The sequence below is a fragment of the Peromyscus leucopus genome, chromosome 9 (genome assembly GCF_004664715.2).
Source record: "Peromyscus leucopus breed LL Stock chromosome 9, UCI_PerLeu_2.1, whole genome shotgun sequence".
Classification (NCBI taxonomy): domain Eukaryota; kingdom Metazoa; phylum Chordata; class Mammalia; order Rodentia; family Cricetidae; genus Peromyscus; species Peromyscus leucopus.
In genome coordinates this window covers 78,192,227-78,212,370 of record NC_051070.1, presented here as the reverse complement: position 1 = coordinate 78,212,370, position 20,144 = coordinate 78,192,227, and the positions used below count along the sequence as shown (strand labels likewise).

The 20,144-nt window shown below is 44.1% G+C and overlaps 1 protein-coding gene across 7 annotated transcripts in view; it reads right to left on the bottom strand.

Annotated features, from left to right (window-relative positions):
* The window catches only part of Fermt2 (fermitin family member 2), a 75,666-nt gene that overhangs the window by 30,133 nt on the left and 25,389 nt on the right, over window positions 1–20,144 (bottom strand). For all 7 annotated transcript variants that reach the window (XM_028873605.2, XM_037208601.1, XM_028873606.2 and 4 more), the window contains exon 3: window positions 17,589–17,822. In XM_028873605.2, the coding sequence (XP_028729438.1) occupies window positions 17,589–17,822 (234 nt within the window). The remainder of the gene's footprint in view (window positions 1–17,588; window positions 17,823–20,144) is intronic.

Sequence of the window (20,144 nt, the reverse complement as noted above, 5' to 3'; positions counted from 1 at the left end):
ACGGAGAGCAGCTGAGCGGTATCAGATGGGAAATCAGAGAAGATAGAAATATGTTGAAGGAGGAGGATGGCGAGTTTGGGCGAGCCTGGGCTTCAGAGTGAGTTCTTGAATAAGACCCTCTCAAAAAACCAAACACTTCAAAGTTTTACAATTTAAATGGGTGCAGACAGTTGTGTGCTGGTTGCACCACAATTTACTTAATTAAAAAAAAAAAAGGGTCAGGGATGCGGGGTGAGGGCCTTTAATCTCAGCATTGAGGATACAGAACTTTGTGAGTTCAAGACCAGCCTGATTTACATGGTGTGTTCCAGGCCATTCAGAGTCACCTAGTGAGACCCTACCTTAAGAAAGAACAGGAGGCCGGGCGGTGGTGGCGCACGCCTTTGATCCCAGCACTCGGGAGGCAGAGCCAGGAGGATCTCTCTGAGTTCGAGGTCAGCCTGGTCTACAGAGCGAGTTCTAGGACAGGCACCAAAACTACACAGAGGAATCCTGTCTTGAAAAACCAGAAAAGAAAAAAGAAGAGAGAGAGAGAGAGAGAGAGAGAGATATTGATTCACATTCATTTAACCAGGAACTCAAAAGAAACATTTTCTTTAAAGAAAATCTGAAATTATTTCCCTCAAACACCCTTCAGTATACTCATTTCTTAGTTCTTCTATCCCTGGGTCCCTATAGTTCTACATATGTATGTATATATATACACATGTATGTGATACACATGCATACATTATTATCGTTCAGTGAGATAGTATGTTTTATGTCTGACGTTTTCATGTCTCATAGTGCTGTATTTTTCACTAGTGTATGTATATATACATACATGTGAATACATGTAAACATATACAAACATACGTGTGGTGAACATGAAAGCAGAGGGAATGAGAAGGACAGAAGACAGTCCATGGCACAGGCTCTCCCTGGTGCTGAGCTATGACCCACTCGGCTCCACCACGTGCTCCCCGCCACGACTGAAATCTCTAAAGCTGATGTCAGACCTTTCCTCTCTTTCAGCTGTTTCTCTTGGGTGTGTGTCACGGTCACGGGGACTTTAACACACACACGTATTTATGAACTGCACTTTTAATTCTCAGTGCACCTCGGATTTAAATGCCATCACTGCTGTGTCTAGAGAGAAGAAAATCCCAAGCTGAGCTGGAGAGATGGTTCAGCAGGTAAGATCATACATTGTTCTTGTAGAGGACCCAAGTTCAGTTCCCGGCACCCACAGCAGGCAGCACAGTCACCCTTAACTCCAGCTCCAGGGGGCTCTGTCACCTCTGGCCTCGGAGGGAACCTGTACTCATGTGTACACACCCCAAATAGACAAGATACATAATTAAAGATAACAACTCTCTGAAACAAGAACTTCAAGCTTCTGCCACGCTTCAGGACTGGGGGCAGGCTGGTGGCGGCGGCAAACTCTCTCCCCCACGGTTGTTTCCCCTTAGAGAAATTACACTCGTGTAGGGTACAAAAGTCAAAATACTGGAGGACACAAAATGAGTCACGGCTGAGCTGTGACACACTTCCACCACCTCTCTGTGTCACTCACTGTCCAGCTGGGCGGGGGAAATCAAGCATGCCATCTAAAGTCTTCTCAAGTGTTTCTGGAATGTTTTCTGGGGCCTGAGAATTTCTGCACTGCACAAGTCATACATTGAGAATTTTGTTCCTAAGTCATTTCCTGTCCGGCTCATAAGCTAGCTATGAATGTAACTAACACAACAGCAAACAAATACTAGCAACTCACTTTCCAGCCCGTCGTGAGCAGACAAGGAGCCCTAACCAGCTGGGCCAATGCAAACTGCCTGCCATGTCAAAATATTAAACTGTATGCTTGGGGACCTCCCTCTCCAGTATTCTCAGGTCTCAGCACTCCCCGCAGCTCGTTCTCTGTGTAGCCTTAGTTGCTCTTGGCTGTCCTGGCTCTCACTCTGTAGACCAGGCTGGCCTTGAACTCACAGAGATCCTCCCACCTCTGCCTCCCGAATGCTGGGATTAAAGGTGTGCACCACCACCGCCCGGCTTATTCCTACTTCTTATGAGGTAACTAGAAGCTTAGAGGAGAGCTTCTCATTCTCTTTGTGATTGATAGTCCCATCCTTGGTCTGCATCAGCCATTGGCGGCACATGAATACGACTGTGTGACTTTCATTTTATGATACTGATGACAAAAAGTAAGCCTAATCATTCATGGAGGAGACTATTTTACTAATGAATGAATTTAGAATTTACTGATTGATGAACTGGAGAGAGAACTCGGGGATTAAGAGCTCACGCTGTTCTTGCAGAAGACCCAAGTTCGTTCCCCAGCACACAGCTAGCTGCCTTTATCTCCAGTTTTAAGGGATCCAACACCGTCTTCTGACCTACATGTGCACTGCACTCACAGGCTAAACCCACACACAAACCCACACCTATACATTATATCTTCTTTATATAAAAATATCATCTACTGACTTTACTTTGTGCCTTTTATCAGGAACTAGTAAATTTAAAAATCTAAATTAACGGCTGGAGAGATGGCCCAGAGGTTAAAAGCACTGGCTGCTCTTCCAGAGGACCTGGGTTCAATTCCCAGCACCCACATAGTGACTCATAACTGTCTGGAACTCCAGTTCCAGGGGATCTGGCATCCTCACACAAATATACATGTAGGCAAAACACCAATGCACATAAAATAAAAATAAATCATTAAAAAAAGAATCTAAATTAAGTATAAGAGTGGGACTAGTGAACAGTACAGCACTATGAGACATGAAAACGTCAGACATAAAACATACTATCTCACTGAACAATAATACTGTGTGCATGTGTATCACATACATGTGTATATATGCATACATATATAGAACTGTAGGGACCCAGGGACAGAAGAACTAAGAAATGAGTATACTGAAGGGTGTCTTTTGAGTTCCTGGTTAAATGATTGTGCATTTGTTTTTACTTTTCCAAAGTGACACACAAAGAAATATCTGCCTGTAAAGAGTTTTCCAAAGGGGTGCAGGGGTGTGTGTGTGTGTGTGTGTGTGTGTGTGTGTGTGGTGGGGGGAGACACAATGTCAGGAGGTAGAAACGATGGACATACATAATCTCAGCACTCAAGAAGCTGAGGCAGCAGGCTGTCTACAAGTTCAAAGCCAGCCTGAGCCACAAAGCAAGGTTTTGTCTCAAAGAAACAACACTACAAACAAATACAAACCAAATAATAAGAAATGTCCACCAGCACCAATGGTCAAACAAAGGGAGAAGAATTAATTAGTAGGAAACATTTCACACAAGAAACAGGCCCGGGAGGAGTCTCCAGAACAACGGATGGAAATAAACCCCTAACCAGGCACATTGCTATGAAACTTCAGAGTGGAGGAGGAAAGACTTTCCAAGTTTCCAGAGAGAAAAAGCAGTCCACAAAGAAGAGAGGAAAATGAAAACTCACAGCATCGCCGCCACGCCTTAACAACAACGTGGAACCTTCCAGACAAGTGAGCAGTGACTTCCAACTCAGAGGGGAAAACAACTCTCACTCCAATAACTCTATTAAGAACCACAATAAAGTCAGTTTCAAATTAACATTTTAAAATTACTTATCCTATTCACCTTTTCCTTACTACAGGGATGATCTTATTTCCTACCCTAGGGAAACAAAAGAGGAAAATATAGGATCAAATGTGACAGAAGACATTTCAACCGTGTGTTCCTGTGTGTGCCCGCATGAGTTTATATGCAGAGGCTAGCGGGTGACCAATCCCTGGGGCCGGAATTAGAGGCGGTTGTGAACCACCTAATGTGTATGCTGGAAACCAAGCCCAGGTCCTCTGTAAGAGCAGTAAGCGTTCTCAGTCACTGAATCATCTCTCCAGCCCCTTAAGAAAATAATTTTTTAAATGTTTCTGCTTAAGGAGTGTACCAAAAGGAACAAGAATGAATAAAAAGGAACATTTAAAGAGGCTGTTTAGAATAACCCACAAGGAGACAGTGGCAAATGGGTTATCATCACAGTGCAGATGACATGGAATATTCACACAGATCTGGAGGCAAGATCAGTATTTACATGTAATGAGTCACTTTCTCATTCTGCAACAAAATACTTCACAAGAGCAAAAACGGAATGGTTTGTTTTGGCTCATGGTTTGAGGACACGGTCCACCATGACAGAAAGGCATGGGAGCAGGAGCCTGAAGCAACTACTCACGTTGTAGTCAACAGGAAGTGAGTGGAACCGCTTCCTGCTTGGTCCCGGACCTCAGCCTATGGGAAGGGACTGTCCACAGTGAGGGTGGATCGAGACAACTCCGCACAGACACACCTACAGATCTGTTTCCATGGTGACTCTAAGGCCCATCGAGCTGACGAGATTAGCAGTGCCCAGGATGACCACCCCGCTCCTGGTCTATGTATCTGAGTGGTTGACGGGGCCTTTTACTCTCGTGGGGTGGGGTGAGGCGAAGACCAGATCTGGATGGAACACCATGAGCATGGCCTAGAACATGTTGAATTCAATGGAAGAAATGAATTTGCACCTAAAAATGCTTTAATGAACAATGATGGCGCTCTGAAAAATAAACAAAGCTGAGCGAATTTTACGATAAATTAGGATGGAGGATCTAATGAAGACGGAGTGGCAAGAACTTAGACCCTGATTTAAACAATAATAAGGAAAAGCCAAGGGGATGAATATGGCTTTACCTGTACCAATTTACTAGCTAAAGCAGCTGGGCCAGGAGAGGCAGAGAGAGCCAGCTCTTGCCGAGTTGAGACACTGGAGATGGAGGTCAGGGAGACCAAGATGGCTGAGACAGAAGTGAGCTCTGTTTACAGAGAGGCCTCCCAAGGTCTCAGAGATGCTCCCTAGAGTCTGGCTCACTGTGATCTGCGTCTGTGAGCAGAAACCACTCAAGACTAGGAAACAGAAAAGGACCCATGACTGAAACCAGCTTGCCACCAGGAAGAGTGAAAAATTCCTGAGAGACACCACCTTAGGAGTTAGGCAAAACTGGTCCCATAACTAACTAATGATGGCTCTGGATCTACCCTGACAAAGCTAAAAACAAAACCTAAAAAACAAACAAAAAATCGATTTCCTTACGATCTGACTGGTGAGCAGAAAAAAGCTGGCACCACTTAAAAGGAATTAGGAAAAGAAAAACCCAGCTTTCAACCACACTAAATTAATAAAGCCTCTTACACAAGCAAGTATGATGTGGGAAGGGGCAGGGAAAATACAATCCGTAACCACGAGTGAAGGAGGGGCACAGGGAGGAAGAAGGAAGGGGGCAGAATGCCCCAGATGGACAACAGGGGCTGCCCTGTGCAGAGTCTGCATGTTTAAATGGAGGAAATGCAAACACAATGAAGGCAAAAATGAAAGACGCAAATAGAAATGATAAAGTCGAACCTCTAGTGCTGAAGACCTGGCATGGCAAATACACTGGGTAGGAGAATCAGCGGATTAGCAGAGGCCAGACCAAGGAACTCAAAGACATAACAAGAGACCCTGCTGGAAATGAAGCACACTTGGGCATCACTAAGAAGCAAACAGAGAGCACACAGAGGAACGACGGACTTCTGTGAAATCATGCTGGCCAGAAAACAAGACATCAATTACTGGAGTGAGGAAGATCCAGAATGCTTCAGCTACAGTGTCTTTCAAAAATAAAGGCAAATAAATAAATAAATAAATAAATAAATAAATAAACAAACAAATAAATAAATAATCAAGTTTTTTTTTTTTTAAATACATAAAGAACAAGTGAGAACCCGCATACGCCAGTTTCATTTTCGTTGCTGTGGTGAAACAACCCAACCAAGAACAACTTACAGAGAAAGGGTTTACTTGGGTGACACTTCCAGGTGACAGTCCGTAACTGCAGAGATGTGAGAGGCAGGAACAAGACAACTGGTCCCGTCAGACACACAGAGAAATGAATGCACCCACGCTGCCTGCCTGCTAACTAGCTTTCTTCACTCTTAAAGCTCAGAGCTCGGCTCAGGGAATGATGCCGCCCACAGTAGGCCTGGGTCCTCCTACATCAATAACAATCCAGACAATCTTCTACAGCCCTGCCGTCCTCGGTGACATCGCTGTCACCAGAAAATTCTTGCTCAAGAGCTGCACAATCCAGTTACAAAAAAAGTGAAAAAAAATTTAAAAACTAATGTTTTAAGTAAGGTGATGATTTTGCCAGTGTTCAGGGCCATCCCGGAATACAGGCACATGCTCCAGGGTGGTCACCCCTGCAGTTACTATGAAGACAAAATAGCTCCTAAGTCAGGGGTGGAGATAACTACAAAAAGGACAACTAAAAAACCCTTTCCTAGAAAGCAAGGAAGGAAACAGGAAGAGAAACTAGAGATCACAAACTGTTTTTCACAAACATTAAAACTTTTCTGTTTCAATAACACTTCACAAAAAGTTAGCCACACACTGAGAAACACTTTCAATACATGTCCAATAAAGTTTCTACATCCAGGATATGCAAAGAATGCTTGCAGTTCAACCAGATGGCCCACTTATAAGAGAGGGAAAGAATTCAAACATATCTCACATGTAGTTCCCTTTGCGTAGCTTTGGCTGCAGCAGCAGAAAGAAAGAACGCCGAGGAGGAAAGATTCTCCTCTGCTCACAGCTTCCCTCCACCAGCGTGGGGGATGCATGGTGGCAGGAGCCGGTGTGGGATCTATGCGAATCGTGTCAGGTTTGAAGGCAGAAAGGGCCCCGGAATCAGGCTTGCTCCTAGTGACCTACTTCCATCAGCTAAAAGGTTCCAAAGGCTCCACAGCCTCTTAAAATAGTATCACAAGCTGGGGAGCAAGCTTCACAACGGGAGCTGTGGGAAACACTTCAGACTCAAATCATAACATCGCCCAAGGAGCTAGACACGGGCATCTAATCCCTGGACTCTCATCTACCAGAACGCTCAAATAAAATGCTTCAAGTACACAGGGCGGACACAGGGCATCTCAGTCACTGTTCTATTGCTGAGAAGAGACACCGTGACCAAGGGACTCATGAAAGAAAGCACTGAATGGGGGCTTGCTTGGTTTCAGAGGTTTGGCCCGTTACATCATGGTGGGAAGCATGGCGGCATACAGGCAGGCGCTGGAGCAATGGCTGAGAGCTACATCCTGATCCATAAGCAGAGAGAGCCTGCCCTGAGCTTTTGAAACCTCAAAGTGCATCCCCAGTGACACACTCCTTCTAGTCTTCCAATAAGACTATACCTTCTTGGCTTGTGAGACAGGATTTCTCTGTGTAGCTTTGGAGCCTGTCCTGGATCTCGCTCTGTAGACCAGGCTGGCCTCGAACTCACGGAGTTCCCCCTGCCTCTGCTTCCCAAGTGCTGGGATTAAAGGTGTGCACCACCACTGCCCAGCCAGGCCACACCTTCTTATCCTTTCCAACAGTGCTACTCCCTGGTCACCAAGCACCAAGCACCACAGGGGCCGTTCTTATCAAACCACCACATTCCACTTCCCAGTCCCTACAGGCTTATAGCCATAACATAATGCAACAATTCATTCATGCCAACTTAAAAAGTCCCCACAGTCTTTCACAGTCTCAACACTGTTTAAAAGTCCAAAGTTCAAAGTCTCTTCTGAGATTCAAGGCAATCTCTTATCTGTAATCCCCTATAAAGTCAAAATCAAAAAGCATATTGAACTGGGCAATGGTGGCACATGCCTTTAATCCCAGCACTCGAAAGGCAGAATCAGGCGGATCTCTCAGATGAGGCCAGCCTGGTCTACAGAGTGAGTTCCAGGATAGCAAAGGTTACACACAGAAACCCTGTCTTGAAAAAAAAAAAAAAAAAAAAAAAAAAAAAAAAAAAAAAAAAAAAAAAAAAACCAAAAGAGAAAAAAGCAGATCACATACTTCCAAAACTCAATGGTACAAGACATCCATCACCATTCCAAAAGGGAGGAAAGGGAGCATATACTGGACAAAAGCCAAGCCCAAGGCCAGCTGGGCAAACTCCAAATTCTGCAATTCCATGTCTGATGTCAAAGCACTCTTCAGATCTTCAACTCCTCTTCACACCCTTTTCTCTCTTGGGCGGGTTCCAGACCTGGTCTGCAGCTTTTCCTGGCAGGTATCCCACAGCTCTGGCATCTCCAACATCTTGGGGTCTCCAGTGAAACACAGGCTTCACCTTCACAGCTTCACACAATGGCCTCTCTAGGCCTCCATGCAGACACCCTTGGCCCACACCTGGCCTCAGTGACTTTCCTTAGCCACAGAGGGAGACTCTACAACCCCTTTATTGTATCCTTGACTCTAAAGCCACCATGTGGCTGAAGCTGCCAAGTTCTGCTGCTTGGCACAGCTGGAACATGGCCCCCTGTCCAATTACATCTGCATCAGCGTTGTTGTGTATGGTTTCCTTCCTGGCTTAAGCTTTCCTTTAGTTCCTTTTCATAAGTTGGAAGCTTAGCTGGGTGGGGTCTTGCCCTGAGGCCACCACTCCCTTTGTTTCACTTAGCAACAGCTTTTCTTTAATCTGTTTATCTCCTTGAGCCCTGGATTTAGCTCCATTACACTTCCTGGTGCTCCTTTTCTCCTCAAACTATACATTTTGCATTTTTCCTTGCTTAGCTTTCTCTTTTTCATTATAGATCTTCATAAAAGTGACCACTAATAACCATACAACACAGTCAGTACTAGGCTGTCTTACAATCTCCTCTGCCAACACCATTGATTCAAAACTCTTCAATTTTGCTTCAGGCAGATTTTTCAGGTCAAGGGCAAAAACCAGTCACATTCTTCGCCAAAATATCGCAAGAATGGTCTCTAGGCCACTTACTAATATTCTTCCCCTCTGAAACTTGAGCTGGGCTGACACTGCTCTCAGCAAGACTGCCCCTGGTCTTACTAGGGTGGCCCAGTATGCCCCACTTGAAGTGTTTATCCACTTTCTTAGTCCAAAGTCCCAAAGTCTTCCATAATCCTCCAATAAACAGCATGGTCAGGCCTGTCACAGCAATACGCCAGTCCCTGGTACCAAGTTCTGTCTTAGTTACTGTTCTACTGCTGTGAAGAGACATCACGGCCAAGACAACTCTTGTGAAAGAAGGCACTGAATTGGAGGCTTGCTTACAGTTTCAGAGGTATGGGTATGGTTCATGGTATGGTTCATCCTGGTAGGAATCACAGTGGCATATAGACAGGCACTGGAGTAATAGCTGAGAGCTACATCATGATTCATAAGGAGAGACAGAGAGCGAGAGAATGAGAGGAGCGAGCGAAATAGAGTGAGAGTGAGAGAGAGAGAGAGAGCGAGAGAGAGTGGGGGTCTAGCATGTGTTCTTGAAACCTCAAATCTCACCCCCAGGGACATTCTTTCTCCAACAAGGCCACATCTACTTCAACAAGGCTACACCTCTTAACCCTTCTAATCCTTTCAAATAGGACCATTCCCTGGTGACTAAGCATTCAAAAATATATGAGCCCATGGGAAATGATTCTTATTTAAACCACCACAGGGCAGGCAGCTGGAACTCCCAAGTACTGCTGGTCAGAATGCAAAATAGTATGTCCAGTTTGCAAATGGGGCTGGAAAATTTCACTCTTTTAAATTTCCTATGTTTGAAGACCCAGAATTCCTACAAGAACTACAAGTAGGTGGTCTTTGTATTTTTATTTAAAATTCTTATTCCATTTTATTTATTTTGCATGTGTACATATGTTTGTGTGAATGTTGGGGGGGAGGGATCAGAGGACAACTTGTACTAATTAGTTTTCTCCTTGTACACTAAGGGTCTTAGAAATTGAACTCAGGTTTTCTGGTTAGGTGGCAAGTGTCTTTACCTGCTGAGCTATCTTATCATGTGTCCTTAGATTAGTGATGCATTATTATTTTTCTGTTGCTGTGATAAAACACCATGACCAAAAGCAACTAGTAGAAGAAGTTTATTTTGGCTTATGGTTCCAAAGAGTTCAGAGTCTACAATGATGAGAAACCATGGCAACAGGCAGCAAGAATAGGAAGCAAAGAGATCACATCTTTTACCTCAAGCACAAAATAGACAGAATGAACTGGAAGTAGGGTGAGGTTACATAATCTCAAAGCTTCACTTCCCGTGACATACTTTCTCCAATAAGACGGTGTGACCCAAACCTTCCCAAACAGCATCACCAACTGTGACCCAATGTGCAGATACTGATGACCTGTGGGAACATTTCCCATTCAGACCACCAGTGGTAAATTATACACACAGGGCAGAAAGCATTGTGCTAGGTGGAAAAAAGCCATAGAAGGCTACATACTGTACGGTTATGCTTAAACGACAATGTGAAAAGGCAGCCCTTATAGTGATAAAAATAGACCAGTGGCTGGCGGGATCAGAACAGCAAAGGGGACCGAGGAAACAACAGGGTGATGAAACCTGCCCTATCACTCTGCTCTAAATTTGCCAAAATGCACTCAGTATTGCCTAGAAGATTATATACCTCGATCAGACTGACCAGACAGTTAAGTGAGAGGCTGGAGAGATGGCTCAGCTGCTAAAAGCATTGGCTGCTTTTCCAGAGGATCCACAGGGCAGCTCATAACCATCTTTAATTCCAGTTCCAGGGGATCTGATGCCCTCTTTTGGCTTTCCTGGGCACCAAGTACACACATGGTACACAGACATACATGCAGACAAAACACCCACACACAATTTTTTTTGTTTTGTTTTGTTTTGTTTTTCAAGAAAGGGTTTCTCTGTGTAGTTTTGGTGCCTGTCCTGGATCTTGCTCTGTAGACCAGACTGGCCTTGAACTCACAGAGATCTGCCTGCCTCTGCCTCCCCAGTGCTGGGATTAAAGGCATGTGCCACCATTCCCTGGCTTTTTTTTTTTTTTTAAAAAAGATTTATTTATTATGAATACAGTATGTACGTCTGCATGCCAGAAGAGGGCACCAGATCTCATTGCAGATGGCTCTGAGCCACCATGTGGTTGCTGGGAATTGAACTCAGGACCTCTGGAAGAGCTGCCAGTGTTCTTAACCTCTGAGCCATCTCTCCAGCCCTCATGAAATAAATCTTTAAAGTTAAGTAAAATCACAGCACTTGGGGGGCAGAGGCAGGCAGATCTGTGATGTTGAGGCCAGCCTGGTCTACAAAGCAATTTCCAGGACAGCCAGGGCTGTTACACAAAGAAACCCTGTCTCAAAAAAACAAAAACAAACAAAAAAAAAGAGTTAAATCAAATTAAAGAGCGTTTTCATATAGTCACTCTAATCAAAATATCATTTGATCTTTATGTTTTGCTCAGTTTGTCTCCTTAAGGGCTTAAGAAAGGAGCATGTCACAGACCTGCTTATGGGTGAATTCACAGACCATTTCTCAGCCCTTTTCTCTGCTTGTCTCTAATATAAGGAAACTGCAAACCTTAGCATCTTCCTATGTTTCTCTATAGTCTCTCTTGCAGCTAACACTGGCCACATGATCCAGGTGGACAATGAGATGTGAAGGAAGATTCTGGAAGGTTTCTGCTTCATTTATCAGCCAAGTCGGGAAGAGAGCTCAACAGACCACACCCTGAAGGGGGCCTGTCCTGATTGGTTTTTAAATCAACTTGATATAAGCTAGAGTCATCTGGGAAAAGGAACCTCAAGAGAGAAAATGCCTCCACCAGACTGGCCTGTAAGCAAGTCTGTGGGGCATTTTCTTGACTAACGATTGACGTGGGCAGGCCAAGCCCTCTGTGGTGATAGCGACCCTGGGCTGGTGGTCCTTAGTTGTATACGAAAGCAGGCTGGGTGAGCCACAGGAAGGAAGTCAGTAAGCAGCACTCCCCCATGGCTCCCACATCAGTTCCTGCCTCGAGCTCCAGCCCTGGCTTCCCTTAGTGATGGAGTGGGACCTGAGAGCTGCGAGCTGAATCACCCCTTTCCCCTAGTTGCTTTTGGTCCTGGTGTTTATCACAGCAACAGAAACCCTTACTAATGCAGGGCCTTATGAACAGGGGGCCAACCCACATCTGAAAGGTGGAAGGGCCTGTCCTTGGAGACACGTGCTAACTAATCACTTCAGTTTTCTCATGTAACTTCTCATGATGGGAAAATGTAAACCCTTATGTGGAACACAGCTGAGTTTAGATTTCTAGTACTTACAGCCAAAATAAACTTAAAAAAGAACAAAATATATGAGAAAAATAATTTGAAAACAAACTAACAAGAATGAGAAAAATAATTTGAATATCAAGTAACAAGGAGCAGTAAATAATTTTTAGACTGAAAACAAAAACAAAAACAAAACAAACCAACCACCAAACTCTTTGTGGGTAGAAACACGCATAAAGGGCTGCTGGAGAGATGGCTCAGCAGTTAAGAGCACTGACTGCTCACTCAGAGGACCTGGCTTCAATTCCCAGCACCCACATGGCAGCTCACAACTGTCCGTAACTCAAGTTCCAGGGGGTTCCAACATCCTCACACGGATAAAACACCAATGTACATAAAATAAAAATAAATTATTTTAAAAAAGAAAGAAGCATAAAGCACAGAACAATAATCTGACTGATGCTTCATTTCCTTTTCATCTTTACAGGAGTCTCCCCCCCCCCCCCAATCTGCTCTATGAGATGACACTGGTGTCTCTACAAAGTCCAGCTGCCCTCCCCAGGGCAGGGCAGGGGGGACAAGGGCCAGCACGTGACTAACTAATATCACTAGTGGGAAGAAGACCTGGACCCCCGTCTACCAACACCAACCTAACAGACTGTGAGCACAGAACTCCGTCAGCCTGGGGCGCACACTGGTGACGTCACCACACCAGCGTGCAGGTTAGAACCCGACAGCCTCTGCCGACGATGCTCGTTTAAAAAAGGAAGAGGCAAGTCAGTCTCATCTAACCACACACGGCATTTTGTGAGAGTTAAATTGCAAAGAAATCATTTTTACCAATTTTAAAAACAAAGAAAGAAGCCCCGGAAAGGCTGTCGTCAGTGTTGAGCAAAATTAGGTCATTTCCTGTTGGGTTTGGTGTCGGTCTGTACCGCTGACCCCACCGTAGCCGGCCTCCTTCACGAGACTCTGGGCTCTGATGGCACTGCATCTGGTGACACTGGCCATGTCGTTTTTCTCCTTTTTGATGTCACTTCTCTTACAGTCGTCAAGAGCCAGAAGAGTTCAACTAATGAAACCACAGTGACCAGCACTTAAGTGAATTCATTTAATTTGAGGAAAATTACTCGGCTTGAATATTAAATGACTAACAGGAGAAAATCATTCCCGGGAGCAGTTATGAAGTGACTTCAGTGTTTGGTGTCCAGTGGTGGAAAGGTGAACAGTGCCTCCAAGCTTTCCCTACACAAGGCTGACAGAAAGTATCTCACCCCATGCAGATCTCTTCAACTGCCTTGTAATACCGAGGCAACCAGACAACAGCTAAGCAAGGAGTCTGACTATGCTCGAATACAAGTTACTTATGGACACGGGATTTAGACTTCTGTAATTTTCATCTATTTCAAATATATAGTTTTTCAAAATCATTAAAACATATAAAAGCCTAATTACAAATCACTCATAAATGACACAAATGTAGACAGGCACACTGCTAACTGGATTTAACAACTATCTATCAAATATGCACACTTTCCTTCCAGTTCACACACTCACATTTTATGGTATTTATAAGGAATATTTTTCAGCAAGAACAATCTTCAATTACTACTAATAAATAAGTTAAACATGTAGTTATTGAATTACTTAAGGCCAAGTAGCTGCCTTAGTTATTTCTATAACCAACTCTCAACTCCAGAGTGATTTAATTACATCTTTAAGTCCCAGCTTCCTCTGGGCTCCTGCAAGCCTGCAGATGTATGGCTTGAATACAGGATGTCCTCCACACCCAGTCTCCAGGTGGTAGTGTTAAACACAGGTTGTGGACCCTCTGGGGCTGGGGCCAGGCTGGTGTCACATCTCATCCCAGAACTCTAAAGATAAGAAATTCTAGATGTACACATGGCTGCAAATGGCAGGGTATTAGCAGTAGTAAAGGCTGCAACAACAACAAAGACGAGCATGCCCACAGCTGTGTTTAGGAAGGTGGAGAAATGTAAGTACAGACACTTAAATACCACCTACATTTACCACCACTCACAAGAGAACGTGGCAGGAAGGATGAATGCTGTGCAATAATCCTTTTGTACACTGTGAAGATTTGTCGCTGTGGCTGGTTTAATAAGGAAGTGGACTGGCCAATAAATAGCTGGACACGATAAAGTTAGACAGGAAAGCCAAACTGAGAATGATGGGAAGAAGGATGGCAGAGGCTGGAGTCACCAGCCAGACACAGAGAGCAGATGAATGTGCCACGCTAATAAAGGCACAGCCATGTGGCAGTGTGTAAATAAAGAATATGGGTTAACTTAAAATGTAAGAGCTGGTTAGTAATAAGCCTGAGCTATTGGCTGAGCATTTACAATTAATATAAGTCTCTGTGTGGTAATTTGGAAGCTGCTCCAGGAATGGGGAAACTCCACCTACAGATGAATGCCTGATACATTTACAGGGTAAGATTCAGTGACAGCACGTGGATGATAAAGGGGAATACGAGCCAAGCTAAGGTATGAAGAGTTCTAAAGTTAATCAGGGCATGGAGGTCCTTCCCATTGTTCTACTATGACCTCCATTTAATTACATTTTAGGTGTTTTCATGAGTTAAGGTATTAGGAATAAAACACAGGCGAAAAGTTCCTAAACACACACAACAAAATGTAAGCTCTATGTAAAATATCAGGGACAGTTTAACAATACTGCCACTGCTGTTACTCAACACGACTAAAGTCTAATTCGTCACAGTAAGACACAGTGAGAGACGAGATGTACAAATAAAAGAGAGTAAATTATAAGAGGTGTGACTATTTATATAGAAGTGAAGTATAAATTGTTAAGATTTAAGACAGAGTCCAGCAAAGATATTAGATAGATTACAAGAAAAAAGAAATCGATGGCATTTCTAACAGCGGAGACTGATGAAGAAGAAAAAAGTGGCTGGGAAACAGTCAGTAGGTACAGCGTGGAAAAGCTTCTGAACTCAACCCTAAGCCAGGCATGTTGGCACACACATAATCCTAGCAGTTGGGAATGTCCCAAAGAACGAAACACAACTAAACACCACCCTACTCTGAAAATTCCTAAGAAGTACAGAAGAACACTCGCCGGAGCTTGGCCTCGGCAAAGATCGTTCAGACAAGATGCAGCAAACACGAAGCATCAACGTGAAAGGTCTGGGCTAGAAACGGCTCCGAAGGAAGGAAGAGGACTTGGGGTCAAGCCTCAGACCCCACGTGGTAGGAGGTGGGAACCATCTCCAGAAGCTTGTCCTCCGCCCTCCACATGGACATCACCATGACATTTGCTCCGCGGCCACACAAGCAATACATAAATCAATTAAAAAATGTTTGCACCATGTGTGGTAGCACACACCTTTAACACAGTAACAACAGTGCAAACTAGGCCACATGTGCTTTGTGAAGGAAGTTAGGAGGACATCAGTCACTTAAGAATTTTACCTGTATTACCATGACTTAAAAATAAAGTATCAATAATTCTAAATAACCTAAGTAATGGGAATTAAGTAACTGTTAGGCAGTTCTTTGTACTTTTTGGCGTTTTAATTTGTATTATCCCATTAAACATTAATGAGTAATCCCAGAAGCATTAGATAAAAACAGTGATATTAATCTGACTGTATGCCCTAAGTTCCTAGAAACGACAGCAAAAGATACCTAAAAACTGGAGAGAAAGGATGAACATTCCTAAGACTGCTTGTAAATAAGAACAACACACATTTAAGAAGGTTTAATAATAATAATAATAATAATAATAATAATAATAATAATAAAAATAATAATGAGCTGGGTGGTGGTGGCGCACACCTTTAATCCCAGCACTCGGGAGGCAGAGGCAGGTGGATCTCTTGAGTTTGAGGCCAGCCTGGTCTACGGAGTGAGTTCCAGGACAGCTACACAGAGAGACCCTGTCTGGGTGTGTGTGTGTGTGGAGGGTTGGGGGGAGAGGGGTGGGAGTGGTAGAGTCCTAAAGCAGATACTGACTGGTCAAGAGCCCCTATCAGAACCACAAACAAGAAATGGAGACCACACGACAAACCCAGAGACTCGACGAAGGAGCAAGGAGCGCTGTGCTAAGGACTGGCAGCCCCACCCCGGCCTTGCTTCCAGGTGCCTGAGACAGCCCAGGAGCATCTGCCAATGGCTCTAGTAGCCATTAATGAGGACCGGGTGTCCTGAAGCTATCCCAACCAAAAACTTGTCAACAACATGCTACACAAAAACAAAACCTCATCGCGGTATTTGCTCTAAAACTGAAACAACCTAAATGTCCACGAACAGGGAATGCTAGGAATGGGGATTAATACTAGTGCAACTATACACGATTACTGTGAAACAGTGAATTGTATTTAAAAAAATACACGTAACTGGGGTCAGGGAGACGGCTCAGTGGGCAAGAGCACTTGCCGTACAAGCGTGAGGACGTGAGTTCAGACCCCCGGCACCCACCTCAACAGCTGGCAGTGCCTGTAATCTCAATGCTGGGCAGGGCACACGGAGGACAGCTGGGGCTTGCTGGCTGCCAGCCTAGCTCCAGGTTCAGAGAGACGCTGTTTCAAGGAAACAGGGCAGAAAAAGTAGGACAGACAACCAACATCCTCCTATCGTCTTTACATCTGTGAAGACTTCCAAATCTTCACGTACACGTGTGCACAAACGATACACCACACATAAACACACTGCACAGAAAACGGCCCGGACAAGCGAATGTGCAGCAAATCGAACTACAGACTGAAGTTACACTGGGGAAGGGGCCACTTACTGTGCATGTCTACAGTCTTGACTCTTTTGAAAGAAACAGTGTGTTCGTGAATTATTTGTGTCACCTGAAAATGCAACATATGTATGAAAGAGTTCTAGTTCAAGTTGGAACTAAAATCTGGAGAGTCATTAACTGTATTTAAAAATTATGTGCTAGCGGTAATTACAAAAAGTCACATTTTCTCTGATGGCTAACTGCTCCCCGCCATACATCACAACCAGAAATGCCTTGCTTCTGAAAGCACAGAGTGTTCACAGCAGGTGGGGGACAGTCCTCCCGGTTTCCTTAGGAACTGGCAAGCCTTTGTCCAAGGAAGTGACGCCATCTCTCGGAATTGCTAAGATCACAGTGACTTATGTGAAGGAAATACCGGAGCGCCACAGCCCTCTGAAAACAATGCCTGCTCCCTTCCCCTCCCTCTGATGGACAAAGATGCTGGGGCTGACAGTGCAGCTCAGTGGAAAGCGCTTGCCTTGCATGCCCTGAGGTCCAAGGTTCAATCCCCACTACTGTCAAATAATAAAGCTATCAGGAAAAAAAAAAAAAAAAAACTTTCATATAATAAGAAACATGATCTGATTCTAATCAGGGGGGAAAAAATCTGATTCTTCCTGTTCCTTCTTAACCCAATACTTCTTTATCTAAAATTAACATTAAAAACCATCTAAACAATAATTTCATCTGAACCCACACCCCGAGGATAAGCTCGATGCCATGTGAGACCCACGCGCACCGCACTTGACTGGAGGGCTGGACACTTACTGAAAGTCTTGCAGATGTCAGACACGGCCTTGAAGACGCGGTCAGAGAAATTCACTTTCACCTTCACATACTTCATGTTGGGGAGCTGCAGTCGCAGCAGCTTGTGCTGGGGGGTGAACTGAAGCTTGGCGTCCGCCTGGATACCGTACTTATCCAAGGTCCAGTGTGTCTTAAGCAGCCAAGTTCTCTTCTTTTCCCACCAGAGAGCATGGTCAGACCAGTCCTTTTTCACATCTATAAACAAACAGTAAACAAGAAAAACGTTTAAAAAAAAAAAAATCACACAGAATAGCTGGAGAGAAATCAAAGACAGAAAACCAAACCTGGGTACTTAAGGTAAACAACAGATACTAGGAAACAAAACTAGATACTGAAGAAAACAAGACTGTTAGTGATAGGTGCAAAATGTACAAACGGCTCTGCCCTCAAAACCCAGTGCACACCGAGCCCAGGAAAAACACCAGGGTCAATCACACAGACCTGGGCCTTGGAAGACAAACAACCCTGGGACTGGAATAGGAAGGAATTAAAATTGAGTGGATTCGGAATTCAGCTCAGAAGAAGAGACAACAGGATTCCCATAATATACACAGAGAGGCTCAGGTCTGAGGCTATCCACCTGTGTGAAGGCGAGGGCTGGAGAGGCGGCTCAGTGGTTAACCACACTTGCTGCTCTGGCACACCGGCTCCAGGGGAATCTGATGCCTCTGGCTTCTGTGGGCACCAGCACTCATGTGTACAAACACCCCCGTATAATTAAAGTAAGATAAAAGTCTCAAGAAGAAGAAATACAAATAATGTGTTAAGGTAGTAAGGGTAGGAAGTGAATGAGGGTGACATTCTAAAATGTGAACAGCCTGTAGCCCAAACATGCTTCCCCAAAACATCCTGAGGAAGGTAACTCAGAGAAGTGTCACAGTTAGCGACTCTATCGCCGTGATGGAATAAACATCATGACCAGGAGTGCTCAGGGAAGGAAGGGTTTATTTCAGCTGGCAACTCGCAGGTCGCCCTCCATCCCTGAGGGAGGTCAGGGCAGGAACCTGGAGGCAGGAGACAATGGAGGAGAGCTGCTTACTGGCTTGCTCCCCATGGCTTGCTCACTCTGCTTTCTTGTACAAGTAAGGACCACCTGCCCAAGGGTGGGCAATCTGGGAACACATTTTCTCAATTAAGATTCCCTACTCCCAGATACGTCTAGGTTTATGTCAAGTTGACAAGAACCAACCAGGATAAGACTCACACAGCCCAAGTTTTTTTTTTCTTTCAACATATTTCAGTATAAATATATAGAAAAAATTAATATCTACTAAACGTTTTAGTAGCTTTAGAAACCAAATACACAAGATTTGGCTATAATCAGGTAAGGAATACAGAAACAATAAACTTGTAACAGGAAGACATACAACCTAACCTCAGCTAGTATTTATAGTAGTATTTAAAGAAAAACCTTTTTGGATCAACTGTATATTAAGCTTACTAAGTTGTTAAAAAGGGGAGAAGTGACTTAAAGAAAACAAGAAAACAACCAAACAAGTACTCCAGAGGAAGAACGGACCAACAGAGAGAGCTCACCACCACCAACAGCATAGAAACTGACATGAACATCCTTGAAAATATAAATGGCTAAGACACTCGGAGAAGCTCTTGCTAGCAACCAGCAGGACAGACGTAAGGAGAAGGACACCACAGCACTGTGGCCAGCTCCTAACTCCTTGCTAAGGACCAGGCACAATTTATAGCCATGGCAACGTGGTCTCCGTTTATAAGACAGTTGATAAATGTTATCTTGTTCTAAGCAGAGATGATTCTCCAAGCTATTTTCCCACCAAACTATACATTACATTTTTATTTATCTATTTTGTTTTCACACCCTAACCAATGCTTCCCCCCCCTTTCTTGTTCCCCTCCCCCGTAAATTACATTGAATAAAAACTTTTCAACATTTGCCTTGCACTGGGATATAGTCCAGTCAATGGCGGTGTTGGGAGCTCGCCTGCAAACATACATGAACTGCTATTTTGCAGCCGCCCTGTTATATATGTAGGGTTCATGGCTTAAGTTATTCTCCAGCCCAGAATCTGACAACTTTTAGAAGTACCAAGTTCTGAATTAGCTTAGTGCAGACAGCTGAAGCTGGGGCTTTCTACATTTAAAGAGTTCTGGTCACACATGCTACTGTTCTCTTTAGGAATAGAGATTAAGATCATAGAGATGACCTGGTTTATCTGTAGGTAGATACAAGCCTTCCCATCCGCCTCTACCTAGGCATTTCTGTAAACTCTTGTGACAACATCACCATTAAGAAAATGACGTCACATATTTCCAGCAAGCAAAAGAAAGGAGGGATGGGCTGGAGAGATGGTTCAGTGGTTTAAGAGCACTAACTGCTCTTCCAGGGGACCCGAGTTCAATTCCCAGCACCCACACGGCAGCTCACAACTGTCTGTAACTCCAAGGTCTGACACCCTCACACAGAAACATGCAGGCAAAACCACCAATGTACATAAAACAATTTTTTTTTAAAAAAAAAAAAAGGAAGGAAGGAAGGAAGGA